Source organism: Cetorhinus maximus, chromosome 2 (assembly GCF_964194155.1).
Source record: "Cetorhinus maximus chromosome 2, sCetMax3.hap1.1, whole genome shotgun sequence".
NCBI classification, from domain to species: Eukaryota; Metazoa; Chordata; class Chondrichthyes; order Lamniformes; family Cetorhinidae; genus Cetorhinus; species Cetorhinus maximus.
In genome coordinates, this window is record NC_135880.1 from 179,895,744 (window position 1) to 179,908,324 (window position 12,581).

The 12,581-nt window shown below is 41.4% G+C and overlaps 1 protein-coding gene across 4 annotated transcripts in view; it reads right to left on the bottom strand.

Moving 5' to 3' along the window:
- Positions 1–12,581, bottom strand: part of LOC144668223 (phosphatidylinositol 4-phosphate 5-kinase type-1 beta-like) — a 387,051-nt gene that overhangs the window by 297,940 nt on the left and 76,530 nt on the right. For all 4 annotated transcript variants that reach the window (XM_078529999.1, XM_078530008.1, XM_078529991.1 and 1 more), the window contains 4 exons: positions 7,280–7,364; positions 5,916–6,005; positions 4,984–5,114; positions 931–1,048 (listed from right to left, as the gene is read on the bottom strand). In XM_078529999.1, the coding sequence (XP_078386125.1) occupies positions 931–1,048; positions 4,984–5,114; positions 5,916–6,005 (339 nt within the window). In that variant the 5' untranslated portion in view covers positions 7,280–7,364. The remainder of the gene's footprint in view (positions 1–930; positions 1,049–4,983; positions 5,115–5,915; positions 6,006–7,279; positions 7,365–12,581) is intronic.

Sequence of the window (12,581 nt, forward strand, 5' to 3'; positions counted from 1 at the left end):
CTCCCTGCATCCAGTCTGTCTAGCCCTGTTAGAATTTATACGTTTCAATCGGATCCCCTCTCATTCTTCTAAACTCCAGTGAATACAGGCCCAGTCGAACCAATCTCTCCTCATACAACAGTCCTGCCACCCCCGGTATCAGCCTAGTGAACTTTCGCTGCACTCCCTCTATGGCGAGCATATCCTTTCTTAGGTAGGGAGACCAAAACTGCATGCAATACTCCAGGTGTGGTCTCACCAAGGCCTTGTATAACTGCAGTTAGACTCAACTTTCTGGAAGGTTTTAAGTTTTAAACTTTAAGGAAGGAAATCTGCCATCCTTACCTGGTCTGGCCTACATGTGACTCCAGATCTACTGCAATGTGGTTGGTTCTTAACTGCCCTCTGAAATGGCCTAGCAAGCCACTCCATTCAAGGGCAATTAGGGATGGGAAACAAACGCAGGCTTTGCCGATGATGCCCACATCCCATGAAAACAAAAAAAGAACCCCTATGAGGTATCTGCGCTCCTGTAATTCTGGCCTCTTGGGCACCACCCGTTTTAATCATTTTGTGTTTCTGTCTTCAGCCATAAAAGGGTCTGTAATTCCCTCCCTAAAACTCTCTGCCTCCTATAAAATGCTCCTTTAAACCTCTCTCTTTGACAAAGCTTTTGGTCACCTGTCCCAATATCGCCTTATATGGTTCCATTCGGTTTGATAAATGTTCCCAATGTTTTACTATGTTAAAGCTGCTATATCAATGCAAGTTGTTGTTGGCATTATTGCTCAGCTCTGTACCTTTTCTTGATGTTAATATCCAATGATTAATTGGCCAGAACAACAGTAATCCAGCACACAGCAACTCCAGATGCAGTCAATGCCTTGTATAGCGAGCCTTTTGAAAGGTCAGATTACAGTGTTACAAAAGCAGCAAAATAAGGAAACTCACCAAATAATCATCTGGCTTTATGTGAAAGAGTTCTCGGAAATAGCGGAATGCTAGTGGAGCGTAAGTCTTGAACCTGAAGTCTGGATAGCGATGTGCGGGTGTAAGATTGCTTCCTTCGCTGAAAATCATTGTGAAGAGATAAAGTAGTGATTAGTAGTAACTAAAGAATAATTCATTTTAACTGAGGATTTAAAAAAAATATTCATGGGATGTGGGCATCGCTGGCTAGGCCAACCTTTATTGCCCGTCCCTAGTTGCCCTTGTGCCCTTGAGAAGGTGGTGGTGAGCTGCCTTCTTGAACCACTGCAGTTCATTTGGTGTAGGTACTGTTAGGGAGGGAGTTCCAGGATTTTGACCCAGTGACAGCGAAGGAACGGCGATATATTTCCAAGTCAGGATGGTGAGTGACTTGAGTTGGGGTTGGAGGGCGCTGTGGTGGTGGTACATGCAGGTGGTGGTGTTCCCATGTGTCTGCTGCCCTGTTCTTCTATGTGGTAGAGGTCTGGGGTTTGCAAGGTGCTGTTGAAGGAGCCTTGGCGAGTTGCTGCAGTTCATCTTGTATACACAATGAAGCCACAGTGCACAGCAGGGAGTGAGTGAATGTTTAAGGTGGTGGATAGGGTGCTGATTTGGAGATTTTGTAATACTAGTAATTCCAGCAAAGCCTACTGAACGGTTTGGAATACAATTCTTCCAAAACCCTCTAAATGGCACTTGTGCATGGATTGGACTGGCATATCCACACACATTTTTTGCATCTTCCTTTGTTTTACTCTCACCTTTGTATGACTGTTAGTATTATTCACTCAGGGATTGGGCCAATGTTATATCGCATATGTTTGAAAAATGCCTGTGCCCCCACAGTTCCTCCTCATGCCCAACAACAGGTCTGGAGAAACCTGCCTCTATATTCAGCAACCCACATGGTTGTAGAAAGAGTGCATTTTGTTCAGTGGGTGGGGTGTGGAGGGGGGAACAGGGCCAAAGGGAATTTGAGACACAAATGGGGTCATGGTCCTATTGACCAGTTCTCCCCATCTTGCCATTTCCCTCTCCACTTTCGAAAACGGCCACAAATACCCTTTTCTTTTCCAACGTTTCTGTTTCCCCTGCAGCTTAACCCTCTCCACTTTCTCCCATCTCCTGCTTGGCATCAATTGTTCAGTCCTTTTCATATAAAGCACTAGGGACATCTTTCTGTACCAGCAGTACCATAGAAGTGGAAGATGCTGTTACAGAGGCAAGAGCACAGGCATTGATCCCAAGAGCAATACTTCTTTAACATCAATCAATATTAAGTACTCTCTGAAAGAGATGGTAAATTTTACTCATTCCAGATACTTTAAGCCAAAATGCACTACATCAAGGTTGACAATCCAGTGCAGTACTGAGGGAGCGCTGCATTGTCGAAGGTGCCATCCTTTGGACGGCAGATTCCACCGAGGCCCCGTCTGCCCTCTCAGGTCTGATGCAAAAGATCCCGTGGCCAATATTTCAAAGAAGATCAGGCGGTTCTCTCCAGTGTCCTGGTCAATATTTATCCCTCAATCAACATCACAAAAAATATAGCTTATCTGATCAATATCACGTTACTGTTTATTCCTTTCACCCCTTTTTGAACGAGCAACCCTCCAGTCCTCTCACGCAGCTTACATAGACAAGGAGCTTCTAATCATTCATTCCCATCATTGGGATCTTGCTCTGCCCAGATTGTTGTAATGTAGGATACATGGCAGCCAATGACTGTGCTTCAAAAATACTGCATTGGCTGTGAAGCACTCTGGGAAGTCCTGATATGGTGAAAGACGCTATAAAAATGCAAGATGTTTATCTTTCAATGCCATGACTTTTTAGATTTTCTCTCTCTAGCTATCAACGAGCAGAATGTCACAGCAGACCTCGATTAAGTTTTAAACTATTAAAACAAATCCATTAAAGAATGAACAAGTGAACATGGGACACATATAAAGATCAGCCTTGATTTTTCTGTCAAAATGCTGTCTTCCTAAAGGTGACGAGATAGAGAGGTTTGCAAATCTAAATGCTAAACTGCGCCCTAAAAACAACAGCTTCGATTTAAATAGCACCTTTAATGCAGAAAAATTTCAGGGGCAAAAATCAGGAAAATGGGCAACAAGCCAAATAAAGGAAACTTGGCTAGAGAGGTGGGGTTTAGGATGGACAAATAAGCAACTGTTATCTGCACAGTTTCTTCTCTTCTGTTTTTGTTTAAATGAACTGTGTTCCTATCTAAATTTAATGCAAACTCGAAGGTCTCAGTTCCTTTGGTTCAATATGAAAAAGGAAAAGGAGAGCAATTAAAGGGTAAGGCACTTGATTGGACGATGCAAGAGCAAATGATATAGCAATCAGGTAGGGAAACTACAGATAAAGAAATTATGCCAAAAAACATGGGGAAGATGAATGCAGTAAAGGCACTGGGTGTGATGGCATAGAATGTTGAAGCAAGGTGGGAATGAATGATTAGAAGCTCCTTGTCTATGTAAGCTGTGTGAGAGGACTGGGGGGTTGCTCGTTCAAAAGGGGTGAAAAGAATAAACCAGGTGCCGACGGGCTGCTAGATGTGCAGGCAGTTCATTCCAGCGACTGGCTGATCGAATCTAGCAGCATGTTCCTTCAGTTGTTCATAACAGGCGAAGTACAGACTGTACTCAACCAGATCGTGCTGGCAAAACCAAAACATAATGTCTAATATTAAGTGTGATTCTGTGATTGGACAACACTTGCTGAACAATCCTGAGTGTGCTAATAGCTACACTAACAGCCAATTTAAGATAATCAGTCAAGCTCACAACATGGCTCATTTATGCTTGTTAGAAGTGACACCCATTTATATATAGGAACCTATTCTCTGCAAACAAAAGAAATATGTTTAAGCCTTGGGCTTTTTTGAATTTCCTGGGAGCTTGGGGAGCCTAAAGCTCCCCGTTGTTTTCTCCATGACAACACCTTGGCCAATCAGAGTCGACTTGCCAACCAATCAGCACCCTCTTCTCCTGCAGTATAAATTGTTGCGATTGTTTGAAATTTGGCATTCTTGTGTTTGTCCTGATGAGAGCAAGATGAAAAGCTTCGGCGACGTGCCCCTCTTTTCAGCAATAAACCAGGTTAACTATATTGGCCAGTTAGCCTAACAAGAATAGTGGGTAAGCTTCTGGGGATCTTATTATGGGATGAAAGGAACACTTGCCTAGAAAAGTGGAAGGACAAATCGATAAAGCTGCTGACAAAACAAAAAAGATACACAAGAAGCGGTGGCCTCATCTTATCTTTGCAAGATAAATTCCTTCCCTCCATTTGAAAAGGCTCCCTACGCACACACACAAGTATGTGCAGGGAATCGGGCTAAGCAACTTGGTTGGCTCCAAGTCAATTCTTGGAGGGCTACTGTTGCTCATCATTAAAAAGGAGAGTTGCAACAGATTTGGAATCAGCATGTGTTCTGATTGGCGAGTGGTAACAACAACTCCTGCTCCTTGTAAAGGTTTAAGTTTTGCTGCACTGAATGAGGGTCGCTGTTGTTTGATGCTGATGGTCAGCCACCTGTAAAAAATTTCACAGCATATGTCTGTATAATCTGTATAATGTTCACTGTAGGCAAGGGCACAGGGGATTGGGACATCTGTTCACATGGAAGGTGCACACCAACTTGGACTGAATGGACCAGCTGGCCTATTTCCAGATGTCATTTCTACATGATGCAATATAAACCAATTGAGCTTAACAGGTTTGGAAGGCGGCCCCTTGTGCTTATTATTAATAAGCAAAATTAATGCAATGGCTTGTGGATGATATTTTCAAAATATACAAATGACTTCTAGGTCATCAGCAGGATGTATTTTCTACATAAGCAAATAAGTAACTCCCCTCGCAGAGTCAGACAAAGCAAATTCATAATTATTCGTCACAAAGTTTCCTCAGGAGTACAGCCACAAAATATTTAAGATATCTTCACTGTAACATGTTAGCAATTTTGGAGTTAAAGGTGGAAATGTCACAAGATAAAAAGGTTTTAAGAAAATCAAACCCAACCTTGGTAGAAAGACACTTTCCACAACGTAGAAATCTTGCATCAGCACATCCCTGCCTGGTTTCGATGTGAGATTCCCAACAGCGTATCCTATTCCAAGCTGGATAGAGCCTTGAAGTGCAGATGATGGCGTCTGCAGCAAAAATAATAATTTAAAAATCACATGGTTTCTATGTAACCTATTTGTAACCTACCCTGATGCATAAGTCAAGGCCTTTTAAAAGCAAGATTGTTTGTAATCAGAACAAATCATTGCAAGTGTCTGCAACAACACAAAATACAGAACATTCCAGTCAAACAACTGTGATACAGGACGAATTCTAGCCATGGCAATAATAACCAATCTTGAACATTCTACTCATTAAGTGAGAAGAATAGTAGTTTAAATTCTCCAACTTCCCCACCCCTTCAAATCTCAATCTTCAAGAAAAGCCATACATACGAACAAGTAAATTGAACAAGAGCTTAATGTTCTATCCCAGAAAGCCAGTTGAAGGATAGGACTGGAGTCAATATTTTCACACTTGAAGTTTTTTTTTTAAACAGAGTTACACATTACAAGCATACACCTCCTACACAAGTTTTAGCCTGCCTTTATTTATGTGGGGCTCAAGTGAATCCTCACTTAATGCCCACCACATTCATACAATTAAACACAATTATTAAACAATTAACACTAAACACTTTACATTCAAATTCATTACCCAAAGAGAATTAACCATCTCCTTTAAAATAATCAGTCTAATGGGGGCAACGTAACCACTCAATAGATAGTGAACATTCGTTGTAGCGGGCTAGTAAACAACGGCATTCATCTCTTGGAGCAGACATAACAATTCATAAATTTTAATGCTTGAGGAATTCATCTCAGCACCCGAGTCCAAGTGCGAGAGGAGAGTGAGTATGTTTAAAAGGTCGGCATTGAAAATGTTACCTTTTTGTAAATCTTCTCCCGAGAGTTGCCTTCACCACTGTGCCCATTTTGCCTAGCAGCAGCATTTCTGGTTTCAGTCATAGAAGTCATCTAGAAAACAATAATTTAACATTTAATTTAAAAAAATATATATTTTCTTTAGGAACATACAGCTATTAGCAGTCATTGCAAAGTTTTATGAATTGTCTATAAAAGAAAAATACACAAGTTAGTTGGAAGATCTACCTTCGATGGCTAGCCAAAGGCTGGGAGGGCAGGCAGATTCTGGGGCCAATACTCCCAAAATTGGGCCATTGAGTATGAGTGACTGGGGGGCCCCTCATGAGGGTGAAGCGGTGTCACCAACTGGTTGAAGAGCTGGCAGGAACCCGCTGCATTACATGCCAAACACTTAACAGGGCAGATGTAGCATATCCTCCACAGGATCAAGGACCCCTGGACGAAATTCTGTTTGTTGAGATCTGCCGGCCGGCTAGAGGCTTAAAATGTTTTTTTTCGAGGAAAAAAAAGAACTGGTGTATTTGAAATTGATTGCAACTAAATTTATTTTTTGAAATCCTCAGGTATCAGTCAGTCTTCTGTGGTATTGCAACACAGGGAATTAAGGCCAAGTTTGGTGTTCAGGCAAGGTGGAGCTAGAGAGGATGGGTTCCTTGGGCAAGCATGCTGGGTGCAGGGGGAGGGCACAAGGGGGCATAAACTGCAGGGCTACAGCATCGGATACTGTAAGGATTCAATTGCAATGTGGGGGCATAGTTGGGAGGGAAAAGGTGTGTGCAGGTTGTTCAAACACTCCCTGAAAATTCTTTATATTCTTTTGAATTGGACCAATCCTTCTTTTGAAAGGACTTGCCTTAGATCTGTTGATGGAAACACAAAGTAAAAACTGATGTTCCTCCAGAGCTGGTCAGTTCCACAATTCACCCAGTGAAAATCAGTTAGTTAGGTCTGCACCGTCAAATATTCACTGGGATATGGTTATAGGTTATCGATAGACTTAACTGCACGAAACTGAGCACTTAAGACTGCAAAATTGAGACTTCTGTCCAACAAGATATTTCTTTCCCCTTTTTGTTTGCTTAGTTCATGGACGTATTTTAACTTTGATGCGAATTTCCTTTTTGAGAAACGGACCTTCCATACCCAAACACTCCCCTGTAAAACAATCCTGTTTTATATCACTGACGTAGTGTGGCAGGTTTCCACAAGTAGCATCTGATCTAAATGTGGACATTGATATTTCTAAATGGGAAATATTTACAGGAAATGCATGCAGGTATTTTAAGTTTTTTTAAAAATATTCCTTATCAATATGTTTTTCCTTAGTTCCAGACCTCAGAATATAAACTTTGTCCATTTGTTACCTTTCTTGACAATAGGGTTTACAAGTCATCTGAAGTTTTTCATGACAACGAGTTCCTTCATTTGCCGAACGTAGAGTTCTAGCACCTTCTGATCAAAATAAAACATGTATGAGAATTGGTGCAAGATCGATATAACAACTACTTACTTTCGCCGTAGCAAAACATCCCAAGGTGCTGCACAGGAACAATTATTAAACCACGTGCGATACTGAGCCACACAAGGAAATATTAAGGCAGGTGACCAAAAGCTTCGACAGCGACGCAGGTTTTAAGGAACGGCTTAAAAGGAGGAGAAAGAGGAGGAGAGGTTTACGGAGGGAATTCCAGAGCTTAGGGGCCCAGGCGGCTGAAGGCACGGCCACCAACGGTGGAGCGATGGAAATCGGGGGCTATACAAGAGGCCAGAATTGGTGGAGCACAGACAACTTGGAGGATTATGGGGCTGGAGGAGGTTACAGAGATAGGGAGGGCTGAGGTAGTGACGGGATCTGAAAGCAAAGGAGGAGAATTTTAGAAAGGCATCGTTGCTGGACTCAAGAGCCACTATAAATCAACAGCCACAGGGGTGACGGATGAATGGAAATTGGTGCGAGTTAGGACATGGGCAGCAGCAGAGTTTTGACTGAGCTCAAGTTTACGAAGGGAGGGAGTGGGAGGCCACGTAGGAGAGCGTTGGGATAGTTGAATGTGGAGGTAACCAAGGCATTGGTTATACAGGGCAAATGGCTCCCACTCTACAGAAAGCTCCTGAAGGTGACATTTATTTTCAGTAGCTTTTAACGTTTTTTTGATTCCCTCCTCCTACTTGGCATTTTTGTTAAAAGGTAAAAAGAATTTCTAGAGAACTTGGGCCGTATCTGAAAATGTCAAGAAAAGTTGCAACCTTTGAAATGGGCTTGAAAGGGAAATGGTTTAAAGGCAATGAAATGGCAGTTTGTCAATATCAAAGTGGGTTCCACAGCATGCTGTCTCTCTGAAAGGCTTCTAATATGTCCACAATAAAATTCAAGAATACTGTATTTCACGACGCATCCGACAGCACGACACAAGGAAGATCACAATTACTGGTTATGTATAAAGACAAACAAAATTCAAATTGGTTTTGATTCTCATTCTTGCATTAGGAGTACTGGATTCCCTTTGACAAAAAAAAAGAAAAAGTGCAGAAAAGCGTTTCAAAATAAGTATTATCAAAAATGCAAGGTGAGCGAATGTTACACCTCGTAATAGGGCAGCGATTGTTCAATACTGGCTGGATGAATGATGTCGAAAATAGAACTTCCCATAAGCCTCCAGTGAAAATTTAAAATTTATAATTTTACATCAAGTAGCATATTTTTGAAGTTTTTCAATTGTCCTAAAGTGGGTGGTAAACAATTATGACAGATAGGGAGATCTGTAGTATCTTAAATCTCTATTTTTGATACCTATTTGAGATTTATTTCTGGTTATTTATGTTACTGTGAAATCCTGACCATCTGAAATGTATATGTTGTCACGAGTTTTATCAACAACCTTTGAGCAGAATTTTTAAAAAAAATTACACAATGAGTCATGATGACCTGGAACACGCTGCCTGAAAAGGGCAGGGAGGCAGATTCAATAGTAACTTGTGAAAAAAAGGGAACTGGATAAACACTTGAAAAAGGAAAAATTGCAGAGCTATAGGGAAAGAACAGGAAGGAGTGTGACTAATCGGATAGCCCTTTCAAAGAGCCGGCCCAGGCAGGATGGGCTGAATGGCCTCCTCCTGTGTGCTGAATCTATAAACATCACTGAACCCAGATGGGTTGCTTTGTACTGAAAGCAATCAAGTTAAGTTAAGGGGTTTGGTAGGGATATAAATGGATGCGTCTAGTATTTAGTTGGGATTCAAGAAACCACCATTGTATTTTGATCAACAGTGTATACCTGTATTTCAGGCTGAAGAGTACAACAGTCAGGCTGCATGCTTCATCAAGAAATAAATAGATACCTTATGACTCTATGGTGGAAGGACAAAACCATTCAAAATAACTTTACATTACTGATGATGATTAACGTTCAGTTTTAGGAGATTTAGCACGTGTTTTTGTAACTGAAATGACTTGTCACAAGCTGTTAGATGAAATCTGTACTATTATTTTTCTGCCACTGTTTACTTTCAATAAAAAATTATTACCCTTGGCCCTTCTGATCCCCCAAGTGTGAGACAGTCTTCACTCTTCTACCATCTTACGGCTATCTAGAACACGAGAGGTGCACTTGGACTCAGCTGTCTAATTACAGGAACAAGGGTTTCTGTGGTAAACATTGCGTCCCCAGATATTGTGGATATTATCTCACACATTATTAGTTCTCTGGGTGTGACGGTTAATTTTCAGGAGAACAGGTGTCATATTTGGTGAAGCCATTAATCTGTAACAGGACATCAGGCTGAACAAAGGGAGTGTGAATAAATCACACTTTCATGACAAAAGGCAAGACATTTACCCACAAAGTAAGAAAAAAGGCCACTGGGGTGAAAAGTACTAATTCAATAAAACTCAAATTTGTCAACAAACAATAAATGAAGACAAATTACCAAGCCACAACAGGAAATAAAATCCCATACTAACCACTTTCAACAAAAAGCTAAATGTGAACAAAAACAGGCTAAATATTTGTGCCCAAACTTCATGCTAGAGAATTCTTATAGATCCCACTTTAAATACGTACCTTTTGGGTGAAACCTATATGCTTTGAAATTATGGCAAATGAAACGTTGATTACTTGGCACCTAAAATTTCAACAATTTACTGTCCAAATTGGTAGAGTGCCCGGGGAAAATTGGACTTCAAAACCAGATACTGTATACCACGTCAACCTGGCAAATTACCTGTAGCATTCACCAAATCGTAAAGCTGTACTCCAGTTCCAAAAGAGTTGGATACAAAGGGGTTTTTTGAGCAGTTATACTGCAGAGTGTTAAATCCCACAAAGTTTTCTCCAGCACTGAACAGCTCAAACACTTGCTAAGCACCTTTGTTCGAATGAGGCCAAATCATCATCGAACTACAAGGAGCAAATTGTATGATTTACAGCTGTTATGCAATATACAAGACAGCTTTTGATTAGGATACCAAGTTTCTCAAACGACTTACGGCAAATAAGTACAAAGGTGCCTTGATTCATTCACAGAATCATTAACAAGTTTCTAAATGAGCAATATAAATCGAAGGGCAGCTTTGCAAGAAACAGTTTAATCTTAATGCATTCTGAATAAAAATAAAATCACCCGAACAAGTTGTTCAGTCCTTCGTGGTTCTCAAAACTGTCTCTTTTCTATCACACTACAGCTGCAAATATTTTGTTTATGATGATTTCAAATGGGGACATAATAATGCCAAGGTTTTCTTACAGGATTGGCTCTTCCTGTGCTTGACAGGAGCAGCAGAAATAATTTCTTCAGTAATTCTGCTGTCGTCATGGTCGTTAAGAAAAAAATGTAATGCCCCACATGCTTTAAAATATTGAAAGGGAAGGTGAGAGTTTCTCCCTCTCTAAGATAAGCATAGTCGGTGTCTTTTACAGAAAGCCAGGCCATCTGTGAATTGTACAACATGTTTTTCCTTCCTTACCAGATGTTGGGGACAAAGTTCCCTTTATCACCCCCCCACCCCCTCCCAACCCCAACCCCCGGTTGTCTAGAGGGGGCAGTAACACAAGGTCTCTGCTTGAACTGCTGCAGTCCTTGCCCTGACGGTTCTCCCATGGTGGTACCAAGACAGACACTTGCAGGATTTTTGACCCAGTGATGGTGAAGGAAATGGCAGCTTTGTCCAAGTCAGGACGATGATGTGACATGGAGGAGGACTTTGAGAAGTGACTGTGCCCCCGGGATATTGCTGCTCTTGCCCTCCTTGGTGGTCGAGGTCACAGGGTTGCGAGATGCTGAAGTTACTGTATTGTGTCCTCGAGATAGTACACACTCTAGTCATGATGTGCTGATGGTGGAGGGGGTGGATGTGGCTTTCAGTGCAGGGTGATCAAGTGAACTGCTTTGTCCTGGATGGTGTCAAGCTGCTTCACTGTTGTGGCTGAGTATTCATTCAGGTTCCTGACTTGAGCCTTGTATGTGGTAAAGAGGAGTTTAGAGGTTAGGAGATTAGGCACTCTGACTACTCAACTTCTGCCCTGCTCTTGCAGGTATTGGTATGACTGGTGCAATTAAACTTTTAGTCAATGGCGAGTTCCAGAAGATTGAAGATTGTGCTTTTTTAATGTTGCTGATGAGCACTGCATTGTACTAATGTTCTCTGTCATTTGCCAACCCAATCTGGATGCTTCCAAGTCCTGCTCTAGGCTGGAATGTGATGTTTGAACATTTACATTCTGCACCTTCCCTTGAAGGCAAATTTTCAAAAGGGAAAATTTTACATGTGGAATCTGCAGGGATGTCATAAGAATACAAGAAATAGGAGCTGGAGGTGGCCATTCAGCCCTTCAAACCTGCTCTACCACTCAAAATCATTTCTACCTCAACACCACCTTCCTGCACTATCCCCATATCCCTCGATTCCCTTAGTACCCAAAAATCTATCAATCTTGGTCTTGGATATACTCAACAACTGAGCATCCACAGCTCTCTGGAGTAGAGAATTCCAAAGATTCTCAATCCTTGAGTGAAGAAATTTCTCATCTCAGTCCTAAAAGACCCACCCCTTACCCTGAGACTGTGACCCTGTGTCCCAGACTCACCATGAACATGTAAAGCATTGCACAGAAATGACATTACTAAATGGATCTAAAGACTAAGGAAGAATAATGCATATTCAATATATAGTTGCTTAACCAAACATCATGTGGTTATAGATAGAATCTCGGAGGGGATTGGTATATTGTCAAAAGCCAAGTTAATAACTCTGTCAATTTCCACTAAAATTATTACAAACACTCTCCTTGTTACAATGTGATAGTCTGACATGATCTTTAGTGAATTAAACAAAGGGAAAGTAATTGGGATAGTTATCAGAAAACAGACTTGAAATTATGTAGTGCCTTTATTGACCTCATGGTATTGCAAAGTTTCACAGCCAACATAATACTTTTTGAAGTGTGGTCACTGCCGTAATGTGGACAGGCAAATTCACTGGGCTGCATATAGTGGTGCTGGGCATTCCCATAAGTGGCCTGAGCAAGCTTACATTCAGAAGTGTGCCCGCATGGACAGACAATCTAAGTATACAATAGCACAACCCGGGGTATTACAAAAGCAACACTCTGTGCCTCCGTGAGTGCTTCTCCAGTCTTTCTGAAAGTGGGACTGAAACACTTCGCAAGC